Below are 18,295 nucleotides of genomic sequence, written 5' to 3'. Positions count from 1 at the left end.
GGACAGAGCGGAACAGATTTGTGATTCAGGACAGAGAGCTTTTTCTCTCCATGATATTACGACCTGTCTGGTTGTGGAGCTCATCATCTATCATTCTGCAGTAATTGGCCTATCAGAGTTATGCAAAGGCTGCTTCCTGATAGGCCCTTGAATCAAACCTGAGCACTGTCATGCACTCTTAAGAACACACACCCAGACACACACACCCAGACACACACACACACACACACACACACACACACACACACACACACACACACACACACACACACAATGGCTACATATACAATTACCTTACATTTATCTCATTGAGGTTAAGCTGCCTTTATCCTGCCCACAGTTAGACAATAAATACACTGGATTGACTCTAATTGTAGAATACTTGCAGGAAAGAGGAATTAATGTTTTTCCAAACATCATAATCCTCAGCCCTGCCTGAGTCTGGACAGATGGTGCAAACCAAGTGAAGAGGAAGACGTTCACGTGCCACACAGCAGGTCCCTTTCAAATATGACAGCAATCCAAAAATATGAACCTATGAATGGAATACAAATGTGCCAGAGTAATTCTTGCACTGATGATGTGTCCGTCTCGAGCCTGGTCACTTACAGATTACGTAAGTGTGTTCACAATGAGTCCACACATAGAAGATCAGTTATTGACAAGCTTAACAGGCATCTTTGTCAACTCATGGAGCTACTAGACAAGGAATACTGATGCTTTGTGAGAGAAGGTGAGCAAGGTGATGTTCATTTTTTAACTCACGAAAGCAGTGACCACTGTGCTTCATTTATCTCTATCCCATGGTTGAACGTCAGGATGAAAGGCCACTGTGAGCTGCCTGACAAAAACATGGGTTGAGTCAAAGGTTTCCCACAGTACACCATCTGTCTAGATTTTTAATTTGGCTGCTGCTACCGCACATTTAAAAAACACGACCATTCTGTAATGCACAGTTTGTTCGCAAACAATTACAAACTGACATAATGAGAGCTAGGAGCAGCTAATTAAAGTGAATGTGTGTATGTGTGTGTGTGTGTGTCATGGCCTTCATGTCTTCATGAAAGATCCACTACATTACACAGAGATTGATGGAGTTCATGGTAAATCACAGGAGAAGTAATCTGACAGCTCATTTATTTAACCCCACAGCAATGTGTTTTTTCCGTGCACAGTTATCTAAAAACATTTTTTTGCTTTAATTTTAGTTTGGACATGTTGAATACTGAACTGAAGGAATGTGCAGTTGATGTGTTTCTTTTTTTTTTTTCCTTCCTTCAAGGGCTGTTTGTGTTTCTTCCTCAAGATGTCATTAGTCAGCACAACGCTGCCTGAAGTATCAGGAAATAGATCAATTTAGGCCTCGTCCAGTACATTGTTATATTTCATTTTTTTTAGGGGGGGGGGGGCATTTTTGCCTTTATTCCAGTAGGACAGTGACAGATACCAGGTGACCACTGAGGCGCCCCCATTGGTATATTTCTAAAAAAAAGTAGCTTTTCTATTATTATCGCTTTTCGTTCACAAGCTGACTGTGTCACTGAAAACTGAGCTTTTGCAAAAAGACTTCCAAGGTGATGATGTTCATTGATGATGTTGATTTGTAGGCAGGGAAAACAGAATTTTTGGCTTGTGATGTCTTTGTTGTTAGCCTACTGCAACAGGTAATCATTTTTTTCAGGTTTCTGATTGGCTCGCATGGCTTTACGGTTAGGGTTTTATCACTGCCTGTTTTTTTGACATGTTTTTTGAAGAATAAAGGAGGAAAACCCCTGTTTTAACAAATACCTTGTGTTCGTGTGTACTAGGCCTTAATCACTAAGAATAGCATCCACTATATATCAGTGTAGTCTGAGCATGTAAAGTACAGGTATTAATGTCATGTCCTGCATTATATAATACTGGGGTTTAATGTCAACTGCATGTTAACATCTAATTAAATGCATCATTGTCAACTAAAATGTACCGTATATGTGACGGTTTCAATGTCAGTGTCAGCTGCATGCATGAGGAGAGTAAAGTGTGTTTGATAGATCAAATGTAATTACAGAACAAGGGTTAATTTAACTGTGTCTATGTGTCTGTTATGGCCTCTTTGAGTGAAACAGCTGCCCTGTGTGTGCATGTGTGTGCACGTGCAGCAGGACTGTGTGCGCCTCTTTGTAATAGCGTCTTACTATATTGAATGTATGTGTATTGTGTATGCATGTGTGCATCTCCGTGCGTCTTGGAGTGCGGCGTCTATGAAACAGCTGGTGTGCTGTGAGACGCATTAACACCGTGTGTGTGTAATGAGTTATCACCTTGCTTTAAGATCGTTGACTTTGACTGGGGAGATCTATAATGACTTTAACACTCCCACTGGCTGTTAAAGCAAATGAGCAGGGGTTGCTTGTGTGGTGAGGGGCAACTGCTGTATGCCTCTGTGTGTGTGTGTGTGTGTGTGTGTATCTGTGTGTGTATTTGTCTGTGTGAGAGTGTGTGTGTGCTATGTCTCTGCCTCCCCGTTCTCTCCGCAGTGGCTGCTACTGCGTGGACTAGATGTTGCCATGGCAACTCTATGGCAGCAGCCTTGATGGTAGGATGATCACACATTATTAGTTGACTCAAGCTGAAAGGAAGAATATCACAGTGACTTAGATAGGGGACAGAAGTGATTGCATTATGTTAATAACTGTCCTGACATGTACAAACATGTGTGAGCAAACACACAAATACAATTTTACTCACTGAAGCTAAATCACTAGATTCAAAACGAAAAAAGCCGAATATTAAAAACAGGATGCAGCCTTTATTGGACATGAAAGTCAATATCTCGTGTTTGACTTAATCAAGATTCTGAAGGACCTTTTATGAGCTGGAATAGTTATAATTTATTCTAAACAAAAACATTTCATGTTTAAATATGTATTACCTAAAAAGAGGGCTTTTAGGAGCTCATTTGACTTTATTTGACAGCAGCATCTATTTGTAACAGTTTAATGAGCAGCCCCGAACGTTATAAATGATATCCCTACTGGAGTGAAAATGGACTGTTAAGAGATTTCACACTGTGTTGCTGCACCACTGCTGGGGTACGGGGTGTCTTTCTGACTCAAATGGATGGTGGGACTGTTGGAACTGGAGACTGTAGACTACAAAGTGAGTTTTGAAAGCCTGTTATCTCAGCACCTGGCAAACTGATCGTTGAGTCATTGGTATTGATCAACTCGGGTATCAACTCCCTCTAGATATATAATAGCTGTTTTCTGCTATGGGACAATAAAATCTCACTTATTGCCCCTTTAAATGCACTGTAACTCTATGTCTTGTGTTGATTCTGCAGTCTTTCCCAGGCCCATCCATAAGGCCTCTATAAATGCAGGTTATGTCCCATGCTGCTCTTTCCCCAGCAGCAGGTTTTACTGCAGCTGTAGCCAGTTAAAATGCAGAGCAGTGTGAGTTAGATGATCAAGCATAATGTGAAACAGTTGAGTGAATTTCAGAACCGGCTAGATAGACCTCTTAACTGTTTCTGTGAGAGGTGTCGAGGCATAGTGCGTCGTCTCAGCGCGTACTACCGTATGAGGAACAGCGAAATATGTCTGCAGCAACGACAACAGTCTTGATCATTTTTGCGAATATTCTTCTCCTGTCACCTCTGTAGCAAACACAATTTTAAGTTGGAGACAGTGAAAAGTGGAAGTTGCGGTGAGGTGAGAGGTGGAAGAGAGAATGTGAACGTGAGGGAGAAGAGAAGTGAGTGAGGTGGAGAATAAGGGAAAAAAGAAGATTGTGTGAGAAAATGAGTGGGTAGCAAAAAAAAAAAAAAAAAAACAGAGTATGATCAGTCTGGGTGGATGGCTGACAACAAAATCACACAATGGAGGAAAGGAGAGCACAGCAGAGAAAGCAGGGGGAGACGGGGTGGATGAAGTAAGCTGAGTTAAGAGAGGAGAAAAGACAATGGATGAGATGAGTGAGCAGAAGAAGAATGTCAAATGAAATGAGCAGAGAGGGGGATGGAAGAAAGGGGATGAGAGACAGAAGTGTTATGCTAAAATGAGTTTGTTACTCTGTGACGACTGTTGGTTGTCAGCTCCTTAAATGAGAACAACACTGAGCTGACACCTCAGTTACTAGCTTAACACAGAGCTGGCAACATCAGCGGTCTCTGGCTGCCTCACTGGTGTTAGCCTCACAGGAAAACATGATGAAGAATAATGTTCATATAATTATAAATAACTCAAAAAAAAAAAAAAAAAGTTTCTGGAAGCAGTTTCACTGTAGCTGTGATGACTGCTGCGTCAGAAGAGTTTGAAGTTTTGCTGTCAGAGTACGAGCATGTCTTAGAAAATATGTGATTTGTTTGTGAAAATATCTGCACTAAAACCTGTACAGTGAGACAGACGTATAGCAGGTTTTTCAAGGTGAAACCTTGTGTGGCTGCTGGCATTTCAATTCAAAGGGAAATGGGCTGAGTTGGAAAGTTCACAGAGTTTGAGCATTGCTTGTAGTTTTCCCAAGTAGTGAGAGTGACAGAGTGATTAGGGAGGCCAGCCTTCAACTAAAGAGCTGAACTCTAGCACCCGTGTCAGCAAACAACCCGCTGAAGCATCTCTGAATCACCACAAGATAAAAGCCTGCTGAAGCTAATTTTTGACCTGTCTGTAGACACGATGGGGAATCAATAAAGCATCAGATTATTGTTGTTAAATCATGTTGCATCATGTGACCTGCTTCAAAGAACGAACCAAACCTGCTGCTTTGTGGTAAAAATCACAGAGTCAAAAGAACAACTACAAGCTGACCTGTGCTGCAGTCACTTTCTTTATTCGTCCAAATCATTTTCCCACTTTTGCAAGCAGGTCATTGACTGAGTCTTAGTGTGGAGCAGAGAGACTCTGCAGACTCAGGTGAAGGGCACCTGCTCCTGATTGTTCTCTTCTTGTGTTAAAGTAAAAAAAAAAAAGAAAAAAAGCTGATAGAAGCTGAGACTGAAGCACGCTGACCCACAGCCACATATCAATACCTCAGTGTCTGGAAAGTCTGTTTATTCAACCACAGACTGCTGGAGTCATCTCAGACAGAAATATTATTCCACCTCTGGCGGTGCATATTTGAGTTTGTTTTAAAGTGGATTTAGTTTGGTGCCAAATATAAAAATAGTAAACTACGGAAGTCTTTCCAGTGACCTTCATAGTCGTCGACTGATCATTTCCGATAACATGCTGGTCTTGCAGTTACAGTGTGCACAACTTGATTGGATATTGAGGAAATTTGCTGAATTTCTATGGCTGAGTGTTTAGAGGAGGAGAGTCCGGAACAGATAACACACTGTTGAACATACTGTCGAACAGCATCAGACATCCTGATCAGTTCAAACATGTTGATTTTCTCTTTTGACTTTTGAGGACTGTCAACATATCATCACCACGATGATGAATAATTTCAAATTATAAGTTTAAACAGCATGGCTTCTATTGCACAACAGGTGCAAACTACAAACAACGCTCAAGCTTTGTTCGCTTTCCAACTCACCCCATTTCCCTCTGACAAACACACGGTCCATAATTGCTGCAGTCCCCCGACATCGGAGCCTGGCATTCTCTTTTACTGGACAAATTATCACACACAAGAGACACAGCAAACGCCATGCTCCATCTAGCAAAATGAAGTCAAGTGAAAAAGTAAATCCATGTTAAAAATCTTGTATTGCATAACCCTTGTCTGAGCCACAGATGTTATTGTGTGCACTAATGCTCTGGGAAGACAAGAAACTAAATGCAAAGATGTCATTCAAACAGAGCTGGTTTAAATGGAGGTATGGCTGATATCCACAGATCTACATATGTAGAGCCGCTACACTTTTTGAAAGGCACTGAAACACACAGAGCTCAGGTCACCACAGCAGGAAGATGGAGACACCACGGAGAAACATGCAGGGCCAATGTTCCAACACAAGCCCTACCACCACTCACTACAGACTGCGAGGCACCAGTGTTTGTCACTGAGCCAACATGTCGCCCTTTCAATAGTGTTTCATTATATTGAAGCCCAAGGAATGGGGTAAGAGAGGTTATTTACCCACGAGTCTTTGGTCCCCTCAAGTAAAGTTTGCAAAGCTTAATTATTCCAATTAGCACTCTCAGGGTCCAATGTCATACACTTTGTCAACAAAGTTTTCAATTAAGCATCATTAAAGCACAGTGTGGGGGTGAACTGGAACACCCCCAGACTATGTTATCAAGCCGAACTATGATAAACAACACGCAGAAGTCACACAGTCATTAACCATCATTAAGACATGGAGAGAGTAAGAGAGTGACAGAGGATGAGTACGAGCCACATCCCCATCATGAATTGTGATTAATAAAGATTTAATGAATGTACTAAGCGTGTGGGCTGAGTCTGACTGTGATAGATTGGTACAGGAGTGACAGCTTTAGAGCACAAGAGCTTGGAGCAAAGTCAGATATAGAGAGAGAGAGTGAGTGAGAGAGAGAGAGAGAGAGAGAGAGAGAGAGAGAGGGAGGGAGATTTAATTGACACTTGACATTAAATCCATTTTTTGTCATCTGGAACAATGTCACTGTTGTAAAAACACTCATACACACACAAATGCATACACACAATCATTCTTTCTTTGCTCACCACCCCTGGGGAAAAAATGCATTATCTTCCCCCATGGACAGTGATTTCCATGGATTGGAAAGTGAGGGCTTCTGAGCCTACATCTTAACTTGAGCTCGCTGTGTAAATGAGTGTGTATGTATGATGGAGAGGGAGAGGGGATGAACCATATTACTCGCTTTTTAGCCTTCGGCTGCTTCAGCAGGAGCCTTGATTAAGCTTTATTTAGATTATGCATGTAGCTCAAAGTATCATGGGACTACAAGGAACCTTCAAAATAAGAACATATTCTGAACCAATTTGAAGGTCTTCAGTGTCTGAATGCAAAAAGAATTGTTGCAATTGCTACTTGTATTGTGTCCAGATGTCTCTTTTTCCACTCTACTGTTATTATTCTTTTCCTTCCCATGAGATCAAAATGGAAATCAGAGAAAGAGAGAGAGCGAGAGAGAGGGAGAGAGAGAGAGAGAGAGAGAGAGAGAGAGAGAACGAAAAAAATAATCCTGAAAAAAATGCCAATATGCAAGTCAATATGTCCCTTGCTCCATGGGGCCCCCAAAAACAAAAGGAATAGTAACTGGAGCTAGAAGTCACTGAGGATTTTGAACTAAGTGAAACTTTTCTCAGTAAAATGTATTTTTTCTACCATCGCTCCAAGACTTGAGTTATTCTACTAATACAGTATAACATACTATGTAAACAGGCTAAAGCTGCTCTAGGCAACTAACTAACACAAACTGTGTTATACAAAATGTCTTGTTTTGTCTGACCAACAAAACCCGCATGTTTGTCATTTTTAATGATATGAAACAAAGGGAAGCAGAAAATCCTCATACTGGAAAAGCTTGAACTGCAGAACGCTGACATTTTTGAGTGAGAAATTATTCAAACGATTATATAAACAGTTACTTGTTAATTTTCTGGAGATTCACAAATCAATAAATGATCTATGCTAATGCTAATAATCTGTTCTGTGGGTGTGAGTGAGTTCTCTCTGCAGTTTTGTAGGCATAACACCTACACTGAGTTGTGAATGTGTGACTGACAGTATGTAAATATCCTTGTTTTAGGGTTCAGGTGAAATTAGAATTTATATTGACTTATTACAAGGATACTTACAGAGACTTTTTTTAAATATTTATTTTTTTTGTCAGAACTACTTTACAGTTTTGACAGTTGTGACAGAGAGCCAACAGTACAGGAGCAGGTATTATACCCATAGCCCTCTTCTGCAGACTGTGTTTACTACCCTTCTGCTGGGACTACAATGTAAGATTTACAAAGGCAGCTTTAAAAGCTATTTATATGTGTCCTTCAATGGTGCAGTTCAGTTTATCTCTATCATATACATTTCCAAAGAAAAACTCCACTGCACGATTCATTAAATTTCACTTCAAGGTTCGCAATACTCAAACTTTCACAAGTCAGTTCATCAACAGTTTTTTAACTATTGTTGACAATTTTATTGTCATGAGAGCTGCTGATATACAATCTTGCCAGAATACTGAAAGCATCACAAACAAACTATTTTATGGGCCATACAGTTTACTTTGTATTCACGGGCACCCACCGCACTTTAATATCACTTAAAAACAACTTTTAGTGAAGAACTACACACACCACATTAGTGACACATCACTTACTGTGGTTGGACTTCGATTTATCGTCTGGATAGGATTTAAAATAAATGCATGAAGGAGCTGAGGCTGTAGAGGGAACAATGAAGAAGGCATGTGTGGATTGTTGGATTTAAGACTGAAATAAAAGCAAGTCTGCACCATGATATTAGGAGTGAAGGGGAGAAAAATAAATAACACACATACATACCCCTCACTCTGCTATCTCTCTCACATAAGTATTTTAAACGTAGCAATAAGGGAGACACATTAGTGAAGTTCAGGAGCCAGTGACTCATTCTTACATTGTCACATTACTCACATGAAATTCATATTCCACAATCTAATACTGATCTTTATCAAGGAATCTCTTGGAATCAAATTTTTGTCTTTATGCAAAAAAACGCATGTTTCCTTGAAGGAAAAGGAATGAATCTGAACAAATCACTTGCAACTCAAAATATTCCAATCTCTCACAATTGTCCAACAACTTCACCCATTTGTGAAGGAAAACCGGATCAGCTAAAGGGCGATATCAACCATGTCAGGGAACTACAAGCCACAGACAAACAGGCTAATTTCATTTCAAAATATGAAGCCTGTTTCTTGTGCCTGCTCACCGCAATTTAACCAATGGTCTCTGAGGTGTGATGTTGCCATGATTGCAGCAATGAATTGTCACTGTTGTGTGCATCATTTGGCCCCTCAAGCGTACCATACAGCACGCACTGCCATGGTCCACACAGAAACACAGCCTGCCATGGTTCTATTTTAAAAGCACTCAACTATCAGCCCTCAGGCCACTGATGAACATTTGCCTGCAGCCAGGTAATAAAACAACGATATGAATGATCTTTGTTGCTGAATTGAACATAACAAGCAGCATGACCATAATCAAATCCATATTATTATTATTATTATTATATATTGTTTTATTGTAGATCTGGAACTCTTTTTGTGCCTGAGTGGAAAAGCAGGATTTTTATGGAAACAACCCTCTGATAGCATGACACTGATATCATAATGAGCATATAATTCATTTTCTCTGAATTGTTTATTCCTACTGACATTTATCATCGACTTCCACTGAATTCGTCGCACCCGCTACATCAAAGATGAAGTCAAGATTTAGATTCTGCAGTCCTAACCATAATACAACACAAAGAGATACCTCATCTATCTTGCAATGAAAATGTAAAATCTAACTATGTTCAATATGCACAACAAAATGTCTCGCCTACAGCTTATCATCTTAGACTGCAGCAAGCTCAAGATGTCCATCTGCTGTGGATTAAATCTTCGATTTGCAATTTTCACTTCAATGCCTGCAGACTCGCATAGACAAAAATAATATATGCCTGTGAGAGAGGGTTTATTTTTTTCAGTCTTGCCCCTTCAGCACTTCAAAACAACTTGTCAGTAGCTGTCAGTTTAAATTAGTGGACTAACCCTTTACACCACTGTTTCTCTGACTCTGGTAAATCTGCGGGCTGTCTCCATCAATCTGAGATCAGCAGCATCCACAAGCCCGTACACAGTCGGCCATTATTTGTTCCACGCTGCCGACAAATACACCCAGATCCAGAGTCCCGCACAAAAACAGAAACACAGGCATGAAGTGGTGCTGCACTCGAACTCGGGCAATGGTTTCTTCACAAAATAAAAAGGTTGAAAACGATGAAGTTCTAGCAGCCTGTCTATCTCTACAGATACTGCGTTTCTCTCCGAAGTGTCAAAGCAAATAAATTCCTTTTCATCTCTCATATTACCACCAGGGACGTGCAGAGTAAACACTCCTCAAGTATGCAGAAAGCGCGCACGCACACACACACACACACACACACACACACACACACACACACACACAAAGTAACAGCAAGATTCCATCTTCAATCAAACCACACAACATCTAACTATTTGTATTTTTATCGATTAATGGTTTAATCTCACATGTTTATTTTCTCGTTAATTGTTTTCTCTTTTCTTTCTTTTCTTGTTATGAAGTTTTATTTACTGAGGACATTTCATTAAGATCAAGATCTCTTTAGCAAAAGAGACCAAAGAACAAATTATGGACATAGAAACAATCACACAAAGACACAATAATTAATTAATTGAAAATAGCAATAAAAATACTGTATCAGCAAGTAAACCTTTCAAGTTCCTCAGAGGAGCGAGTGTTCCTAACTTCAAACTGGCACACCACAGATAATATAAAAGATAGTATGATTGTTTTTTTCTGTTTTCAAAGGAGAAATTTAACTCTGCTTCTGTGTAAGAATGTAAATAAAATGATGTAGTTTATGAACTCTGAGTTACACTCTGTTTATGGAACAATCTGATATCAATCCAAATTAAATTCCTGTGTTTACAATGCTGTACTATATCATATTCAACAGTTTGAGACCTTGTAAAATGACTTGGTGCATGATGGAATTGATGGAATACAGGATGGCATCATCAACATAACTGAGAGTTGGAAAATTAATATTAAAAATGTAGAGAATAAATAGACGGGGGGCTATTATTGATCCTTATGGGACACCTTTCTAAGTACTTCTAAGAAGTTAAATTTGAAAATGATGACAAGAGCAGTCTACCAGGAAGGTATGAAAACCAGCTGCAAGCAGATATATCCAAACCAATGAAAAGCAACTTATCTGACAAAATGTGACAGCAAGAATCAAAAGCCTTACAAAGGTCTTGATATAGAATGTATTCTAAATTAAAGATAGAAAAGCCTGCGGCTGAAGTCATTATTTGTCATGTCATGAAATATCAAATGCAAAAAGAGAAAAATGCCTGACAGGGTATACTGATACATGGGATACAGAATCTTTATATCGACACTGTTCTCTCAGACAATTTGAGTCGACACATGTGTCTGTGCTGGCATCTGAGAAGGGTTAGGCAGGCTCAGCAAATGTTGGCTGCTTATATAATTCCCCCCCTTGGCTCTAGTGGTTTTTGGCCTGCTTTTGCCCTGTCTGCCCTGCACTGCTTTAGAAATCCCTTTTTAGTGGATGAGATACATACAGTACAGTATTGCACTGATGACAACAAAATTAATACTCATCTCTTTTCTGTTCATACTGCAACGTGTGTCATTTGTAGAACTAATAACATTCAGGCTTGTAAACTAGTTCCACAACAAGTATTTTGGAAAGGTGCTGTCACAGCATTCTGGGCGTATAGCTGCCCTCAGAGATTGGCTGCTTGATAATTTAACAACACCAAATTTTCTGCTACTATCAAAGTAAAGTGTTTACCTCAAAATTTATCTTGACCACAGCTCTGTATAAGGAAGACTAATGCAGTGTTAGAATTACTATCAAACAAACCTTCACAGAAACCAGTACAAATATAGCTTTAATCTAGTATTTAAAGACTATTATAAAGTTGATGTTTCTACTTCACTGCTGGTTGGTGGAGTTATTGTAAGGATAAATACAATCTAACCCAGTAAACAATGATTTTATTTCGAGCAAATGCAGGTGGCCCAGTAAACACAAATCCAATTGAAAGATGCATGAACAAGTCACCAGACTTGTTATGACCAGGCCACCGAAGATAATCAAGCAGAGTGAAACAGTTCTCTCCATGATGTCAGGGCATAGACTGCTAATATAATTCCTCCTGAACCCCCACTTAGTGCTTCATTAACCTGTATAATGCAGAATGTCAGGATGAAAAATATAAAAATCACACATAAAAAAACCCCCAAAACAATTATACCGCAGAGATTATTTTTCACGTGATAATTCCTCTGTTTGTTTTCGTTTGAACAATGGAGACTGTGAGTAAACTGTTTGAAACTGTTTTCCTGTGAGTGTGACATTGCCCCTGAAATAATAGGAGGGAATTAGAAACATGGCCTGTCAATTAATTGCTTGTTTATTTTAATAACAGCCATGATAGGCAATATTCTGGAGCGAAACGCTTCACCGGATATAGAGTTATAAACAGACTGGCCTAGTCACTCACACACTCTGAAAAGCTCGCACATTTTGGCCCATGCACATAAAATGTGGTTCCATCTTTTACCACACACATACACACACACACACACACACACACACACACACACACACACAAACACACACACACACACAAAAAACAACACTACCTATACTATTTTACATTATATAAATTATGAGCTTAATGAAGGCATTAGACATTTTAGTTTTCCCTCATATTGAAATGATCTCATGCTTGATGACGAAAATAAAGCCGACATGATTCTCTGTGGGGATGCAAGCAATCCTTTCACACCTCATACGACTGAACCTGCATCTGGAGATGTGGTTTACGTCGCAGTATGACATTGAAAAATTAATCAAAACAAACAAAGAAACAAAGAAACAAAGAAGAACACTCAGCACTGCAGAAGCACAGCACAGATGACAGTTCAGCGGCGGAGATGAGCAGATTAATGAACTTTTGTGTAGTGTCTAAGCTTCATAGTAGCCACCACAGATAAATTCAGTTACTGTCTTGATTCACGAGAATCTCTGAACCAAAAAAAAAAAAAAAAAAAAAAAAAAGCAAAACCACAACCCCCCCACAGCAACAAGATAAACAGCTGGGGTCAGTTTGGATACATCTACATTGTGTACTCTACGTATTTGTGTGTGTGAGTTGTCACAGATGTTTAACCTCAATGTGAACTGATGGTTCACGCTGAGGTGAAGCAACCTAGCTGCACACAGGTTATGAAAGTGCCATTCACCCCTTTCCTCTGGAAGATAGATGTAGAATTTAATCTGCTATTTACTTTGTGTCTGACCTAGAGAGCAGATTCTTCAACCACTGCAGAGGGGCAAACTTTATGGCTGTGGCCATTTTTATTTGGCTGACATAAATTTGGAGCAGTCATAAAAAACTTAGAAGACCTCTCCAGAAGTAGAATACATATGAATGCAATTTTCCATTAACTCTTCTCAAAAGCAGAGGATATTTCTCAACCTTCAACTGAAGACAATACGACTGAAACAAATAGTGTAGAACAAAAGTGACGGCTCCATCATTGCGCATGTGAAACATGTGCTTTAAATAACAAATAAACTGCAGTGAAGGATGCTGCTGACTGTTGTTTACTGTTAAGACTCTTACCTCTGGGAGAAAATGTCCCTGTAGGGGCTGCCATGCTGCATGGCGATACCATATCCACGGTCTGGTGCGTTGTTGCTGACAGTGTAGAAGGAGCAATCCTCGTCATTATTAGCAACGTACTCCAGCACTGCTGCATCCCACACGAAACCAAACCGGCCGTACTTCACCTAAAAAGAAGAATAGACATTAAGCACACTTAACTATGTTCACAAAGGTGCATCTTCATCTTATCTATTTTTAAGAATTTTGTCATTTAGGTTAATTTTGCAAAAACACTGTTAAATTCCAAAAACATAAGTGGAGGCATATTGCACTGCATACTGACCTACTGTACAGTTATGTGTTGTGTAGACCCACACTTTTGTTAAAACAGCATACCACAGACATTTACATGAATATTACCTGCACAGTTAACTCCTTGTTTCTTGATTAAATGTGTACTCACATGTACCTGTTTCTGTACCATCTTCTGTGTAAATAACACATAATAACCGTGTAATAAGGTTGTTGGTTTAGTACCTAAAGGTGAAACCTCATCATATATGTCTATTAGAAATGTAAATGACAGTTATCGGTTAAGCTTATCCATGATCAGTTAATAGCTGCTCTATAAACCTTTGCATGTCTTTGTGGAGGAGCTGAATCATGGTCGAGGCTGTGGAGGTGGTCAGAGAGGACAAATTCACCCCAGCTCACAGAGATTTCATAGCAACTGTCTGGCGTGTTGCACCAGGATTAGACTTTGCCGTGCTGTAAGTTTGCCCATCCTACAACAATTTTACCGTTTAACATTCCCTCTTGACAAGATGCACAACTGTTAATGGCTTTTTGGCTCATCTTTATTGCACATCATGTGGGTATGCTTTGGACACATTTTACATTTTTATAAGCCTATCCTTGTTTTGTGTATGTGTCGTCAAACTGAAGGGACTGCAGGTGTTAAGTATGTACTTGCAGCTTGTGGTTAAGAAGAACGTGAAGGTCAAAGTGAGTCAAGGTGAGAATCACAGTTTGTTTTATAGATGTTGAAGGTGGACGTTGTTTACGCGGCTTCTCGTTAACATTCAATAAATCTATATTTTCACAGGAAAATGAAAAGTTGGGAATAAACAACCTGGCTGTGGTATTCACATCATGACACCTCTTCTGACAATTCACTCAAATAGCCTAAGGTGAAAAGAACAACAGACACACACGCACGCACAAACACGCACACACATACACACACACTTTTCTTCTAACACATTATTTTGGACTTGGTGTGTCATTAACTTTAATGGAACATTATGAAATTTTAAAACCCCTTTGTCTTCACTGTGTGTATATGCGTGTGTGTGTGTGTGTGTGTGTGTGTGTGTGTGCACGCGTGTGTGTGTGTATCACCCCAGTTGGCTTATGTGTGATGACTAATGTCTGAGAACCGACAAGACCCTCTGATTGGGTAATTTCACAGTCTGTAGTCCTCTGAAGTGTATATGTGTGTGTGTGTGTGTGTATTCATGTGTGTGCACGTGTGTGTGTGTGTGTGTGTGTGTGTGTGCAATAATTCACTGCAGGGCATCAGAATGGCTCATTCTGCTCTTTACAACCTTAAAAAGAGTGGAAAGAGCGCTTTATTACTTTGAATAATAATTTTATGGCTTTTCATTATTGCTTTTGAATTGGAAAGATTACGGGCTTTGTACTAAGGAAATTAGTAAAAAATCTGTTTCAACAGCTTACAATTGAACATTAAGGACTTTTTTTTTTCTCACGACATTTGGGTGAAAGGGGCTGAAAAGAATTATTATGCACCCTATGTACGCAGTGACCTCTGATGTCAGCCACACGGAAAACACAACCAAAGCTTTTCTAATCTCATGAACACTGTGATTATCCTTTAGCATATGACGAACCTGAAAACCAATTATAACAAAAAGTGGAAAAAAAGGAGCCATACCATGTGTACCACCTTTAGCTAAAAACCCTATATTGCAATAAAAGGATGGATATTTGACCCAAGCTGGGTTTGGAAAACTTTTTAGAAATGATGTTCAGGTTGGGGTCAGGTTGGGTCACGTCGGCCTTTTGGTGGTCAGTTAGGGTAAGCTGGAAAGCTGTGACCATGGTAACACAACAACTGCGTGAGAGGGTTACACAAACTCAGTGCTTCAGCTAAACTGTATCTGGCTCCGGTTGAATCACAATCATGTGATACAAGCCTTCGTCAATATCATAAATAGATGTCAAACATGATTAAACTTTCACAACCCATGGCAGAGTTTAGAGCGATATTTGGGTCAAATACATGTGAAGATGGTGACATGATGACCATGTTTAATGGTCCAATCTTTATTTTTTTCTAACATTTTAAATATTTAGCTCAGTTCACATACATAATTGAGTTTGTCTTGATAGAAAAGCTGCAATTTTGTCAATATATAAATAAAAATAAAGGTCTGTTTTTTTTTTTTTTACTGCAAAAACAACTGATGTAGACAAACCCTTAAACAGAAAACATCAATAACCTAGAGTCAGTTGTCAAAAAGCCCCTGTGTCACAAAAGATCTGTCAATCAAGTTAAGCTTGGCAACAACTTGCACTCTAGTCCTTTGTCCTTTGAATTTAGGTGTGTTAGCTTACATTTGGATAACGGCATGCCTGTAAGGGAAAGAACACAAAAACAAGCAAAAATAAAAATGTTTGTATGGCTTTAAAAGCCCCCATGGTGATGCCTTTCAGAAGAAAGAGCAGAGTGGAATTAATGTGTTTACTTTGATTCATGAGCCATTTTAGAAGTGGAATGGAGGAAGAAAATAACCTGGACTTGGATATATGCCATACCCTTCATCAACCAAAATTTAAAAAATGCTAGATCACAAGAAAAAACACAAAGAAAGAGTATAAAATTGAGTCTATATAAAGTGAAAATGAGAGAATGAATGAGAGTGGAGAGAGTCCTGCACATTATAACAAACACCCCTGGCCTAAAAGACTATGGTATAATGAGGCTGAAAAGGTTGAACACATCAGGCTTTAATGTTGTTGGCTGAATTTTCATTCCTGCATTAACAAAGTCTAACAGGATATAAGAGATATAAAACTCCTCATTGGTGCTGTATCTTCATTATTTTTTGCCATGTTGGACCCCTTCAAATGAAGATCAGTTCAAATATCTTTACTTCACGATAAGCCTTCTTCAAGTGCACTGTGTCGCCTGGAATCTTTAATTCATTCAAACCAAACTCAATAAAAATTCGAATTTTAATAATGCCAACATGGCATACAATCACATAAAAGCAATTATCCCCGCAATGAAAATGATGCTGGGGCCAGTGAAGGGAAATACTCTTGTCTGTAGCTGCTGCTGCGTTTCACGAAACAGAGACAATGTATCTGTGAATAGGGAGCACTTGATCTGATGTACCAGAACAAGTACTCTATATGCAAAGCATTTGTTTAATATTGGCTCAAGGTTAATTAATTACTGAAGACAAATTCATGATCGCAATGGTACCATAAAAGTGACGTGTCAAAGGCCGCTTGCTCCTGTTGCTGTACCTTTGGTTGTGATTGTGATTGTTCAAGCAGCTCATATGAAAAGGTTCACAGCTTTCTAACTGCTAGGAGCTGTCTGGGCCAGAAGTCTGGTCAAAGCCTTCATTATTTTTTCTAGCTGCCTTCAAATCAGGCCACGTTGAATGTACTAGTACTTTGTTTTGCCTTTATCTTTATTCTTGGTTCCTCTTCTCCAAACTATCAAAAATACTGTTTTCCAGTTGTCTGATACATATAAGTCATATCCCTGCCATCTGCAGCATGCCTAGGTCCAAATAAGAGAGAAGAGACTTAAAATCTACCATCTGTCTGTCGCTATAGGAAATGTAAGGTCACTGGCAGACAAGATGGATGAGCTCTCGAGTTTGGTAAGGACTCAGTGGGATTATCTAGGCAAGGCAGCTTTATATGCTTCACAAGCCGCATTTACATGCAATGAGTAATCTGGCAATGGGCCATACTCCAATTAAGATGTTATTCATGTTAAACTGTTTACATGCACCTTTGACGCCCTGCATTTGACTCTAGGTTTCCACTTAAAATAATATTCATGTCCACCTGTGATGTCCTGCGCACAGTTGAAACAGTGTGCTGGTCAAAAAAAAAAAAAATATATATAAAGATACTTCCACTGGCTACTTCCTGATTGTAAACAATAAAATGTTTCATTTAACTTTCAACAGTGGGGTCATGGAGTCAGGGCCTCATATTCATTGCAGCTGAGTAACATAAATGAGTGACAAACAGAGATTAGATAATAGTTAAATAAATATTTAGGAAATATTCCAAAGAAATACAATATTATGTGGAAAAATACACAACAAATTGTATTCTTGTTCAACTAACTATTTTAATATAGGTGTACAGTATGACCTGAATACTGTAGTTGCAATTCAAAGCGAGTCAAAATGTTCATCTATCAAAATGACCAGGGTTGAAGTACCAAGAACACAGACGCAAAGGGCACCACCAGAGTGATGCAGTCGCTCTGAACTTTCAGCTGATACAATATGAGGAGGAAGAGGGAGACTTTTGCCAACACCCTTTCACACATCAGCAAAGTGCAGATACTGAGTTATTGATTCTTGGGCATTAAAGTCATAAAGAGATTTCACGTGTCATTGTTTTTGTTCCAAAGGAGGTTTGTGTTTGAAGAACAACAGACTACTTAACATGATCACATGAGGATCAACATCCTGCTCAAACCCCCCTCCCACAATCGTTTTCAAATCTTTTTTAAATGCTAATCTGTCGGTATATTGTTCTTTGCATTACAGACTGCATTTTAGGGATTTCATATGTAGTAAATTTTCATTACATACGTGTTTTATCAGGGTTTATCAAACTGCTGTCTACACTTTTTTCACATTTAATTCCTATGGTACAATTAATACATTCTTACTTTAATGTAATTTCAT

General features: G+C 39.1%; 1 protein-coding gene across 2 annotated transcripts in view; it reads right to left on the bottom strand.

Annotated features, from left to right (window-relative positions):
* The window catches only part of grid2 (glutamate receptor, ionotropic, delta 2), a 467,345-nt gene that overhangs the window by 18,494 nt on the left and 430,556 nt on the right, over positions 1 to 18,295 (bottom strand). For both annotated transcript variants that reach the window (XM_023395024.2, XM_087170650.1), the window contains exon 14: positions 13,341 to 13,507. In XM_023395024.2, coding sequence (XP_023250792.1) covers positions 13,341 to 13,507 — 167 coding nt within the window. The remainder of the gene's footprint in view (positions 1 to 13,340; positions 13,508 to 18,295) is intronic.

The sequence above is a fragment of the Seriola lalandi genome, unplaced genomic scaffold (assembly GCF_002814215.2).
Source record: "Seriola lalandi dorsalis isolate HSWRI2012SDOR001 ecotype SW California unplaced genomic scaffold, Sedor1 jcf7180002054955, whole genome shotgun sequence".
NCBI lineage: Eukaryota > Metazoa > Chordata > Actinopteri > Carangiformes > Carangidae > Seriola > Seriola lalandi.
Note: the sequence above shows the minus strand (reverse complement) of the source record. Positions and strands in the feature narration are given on the sequence as shown.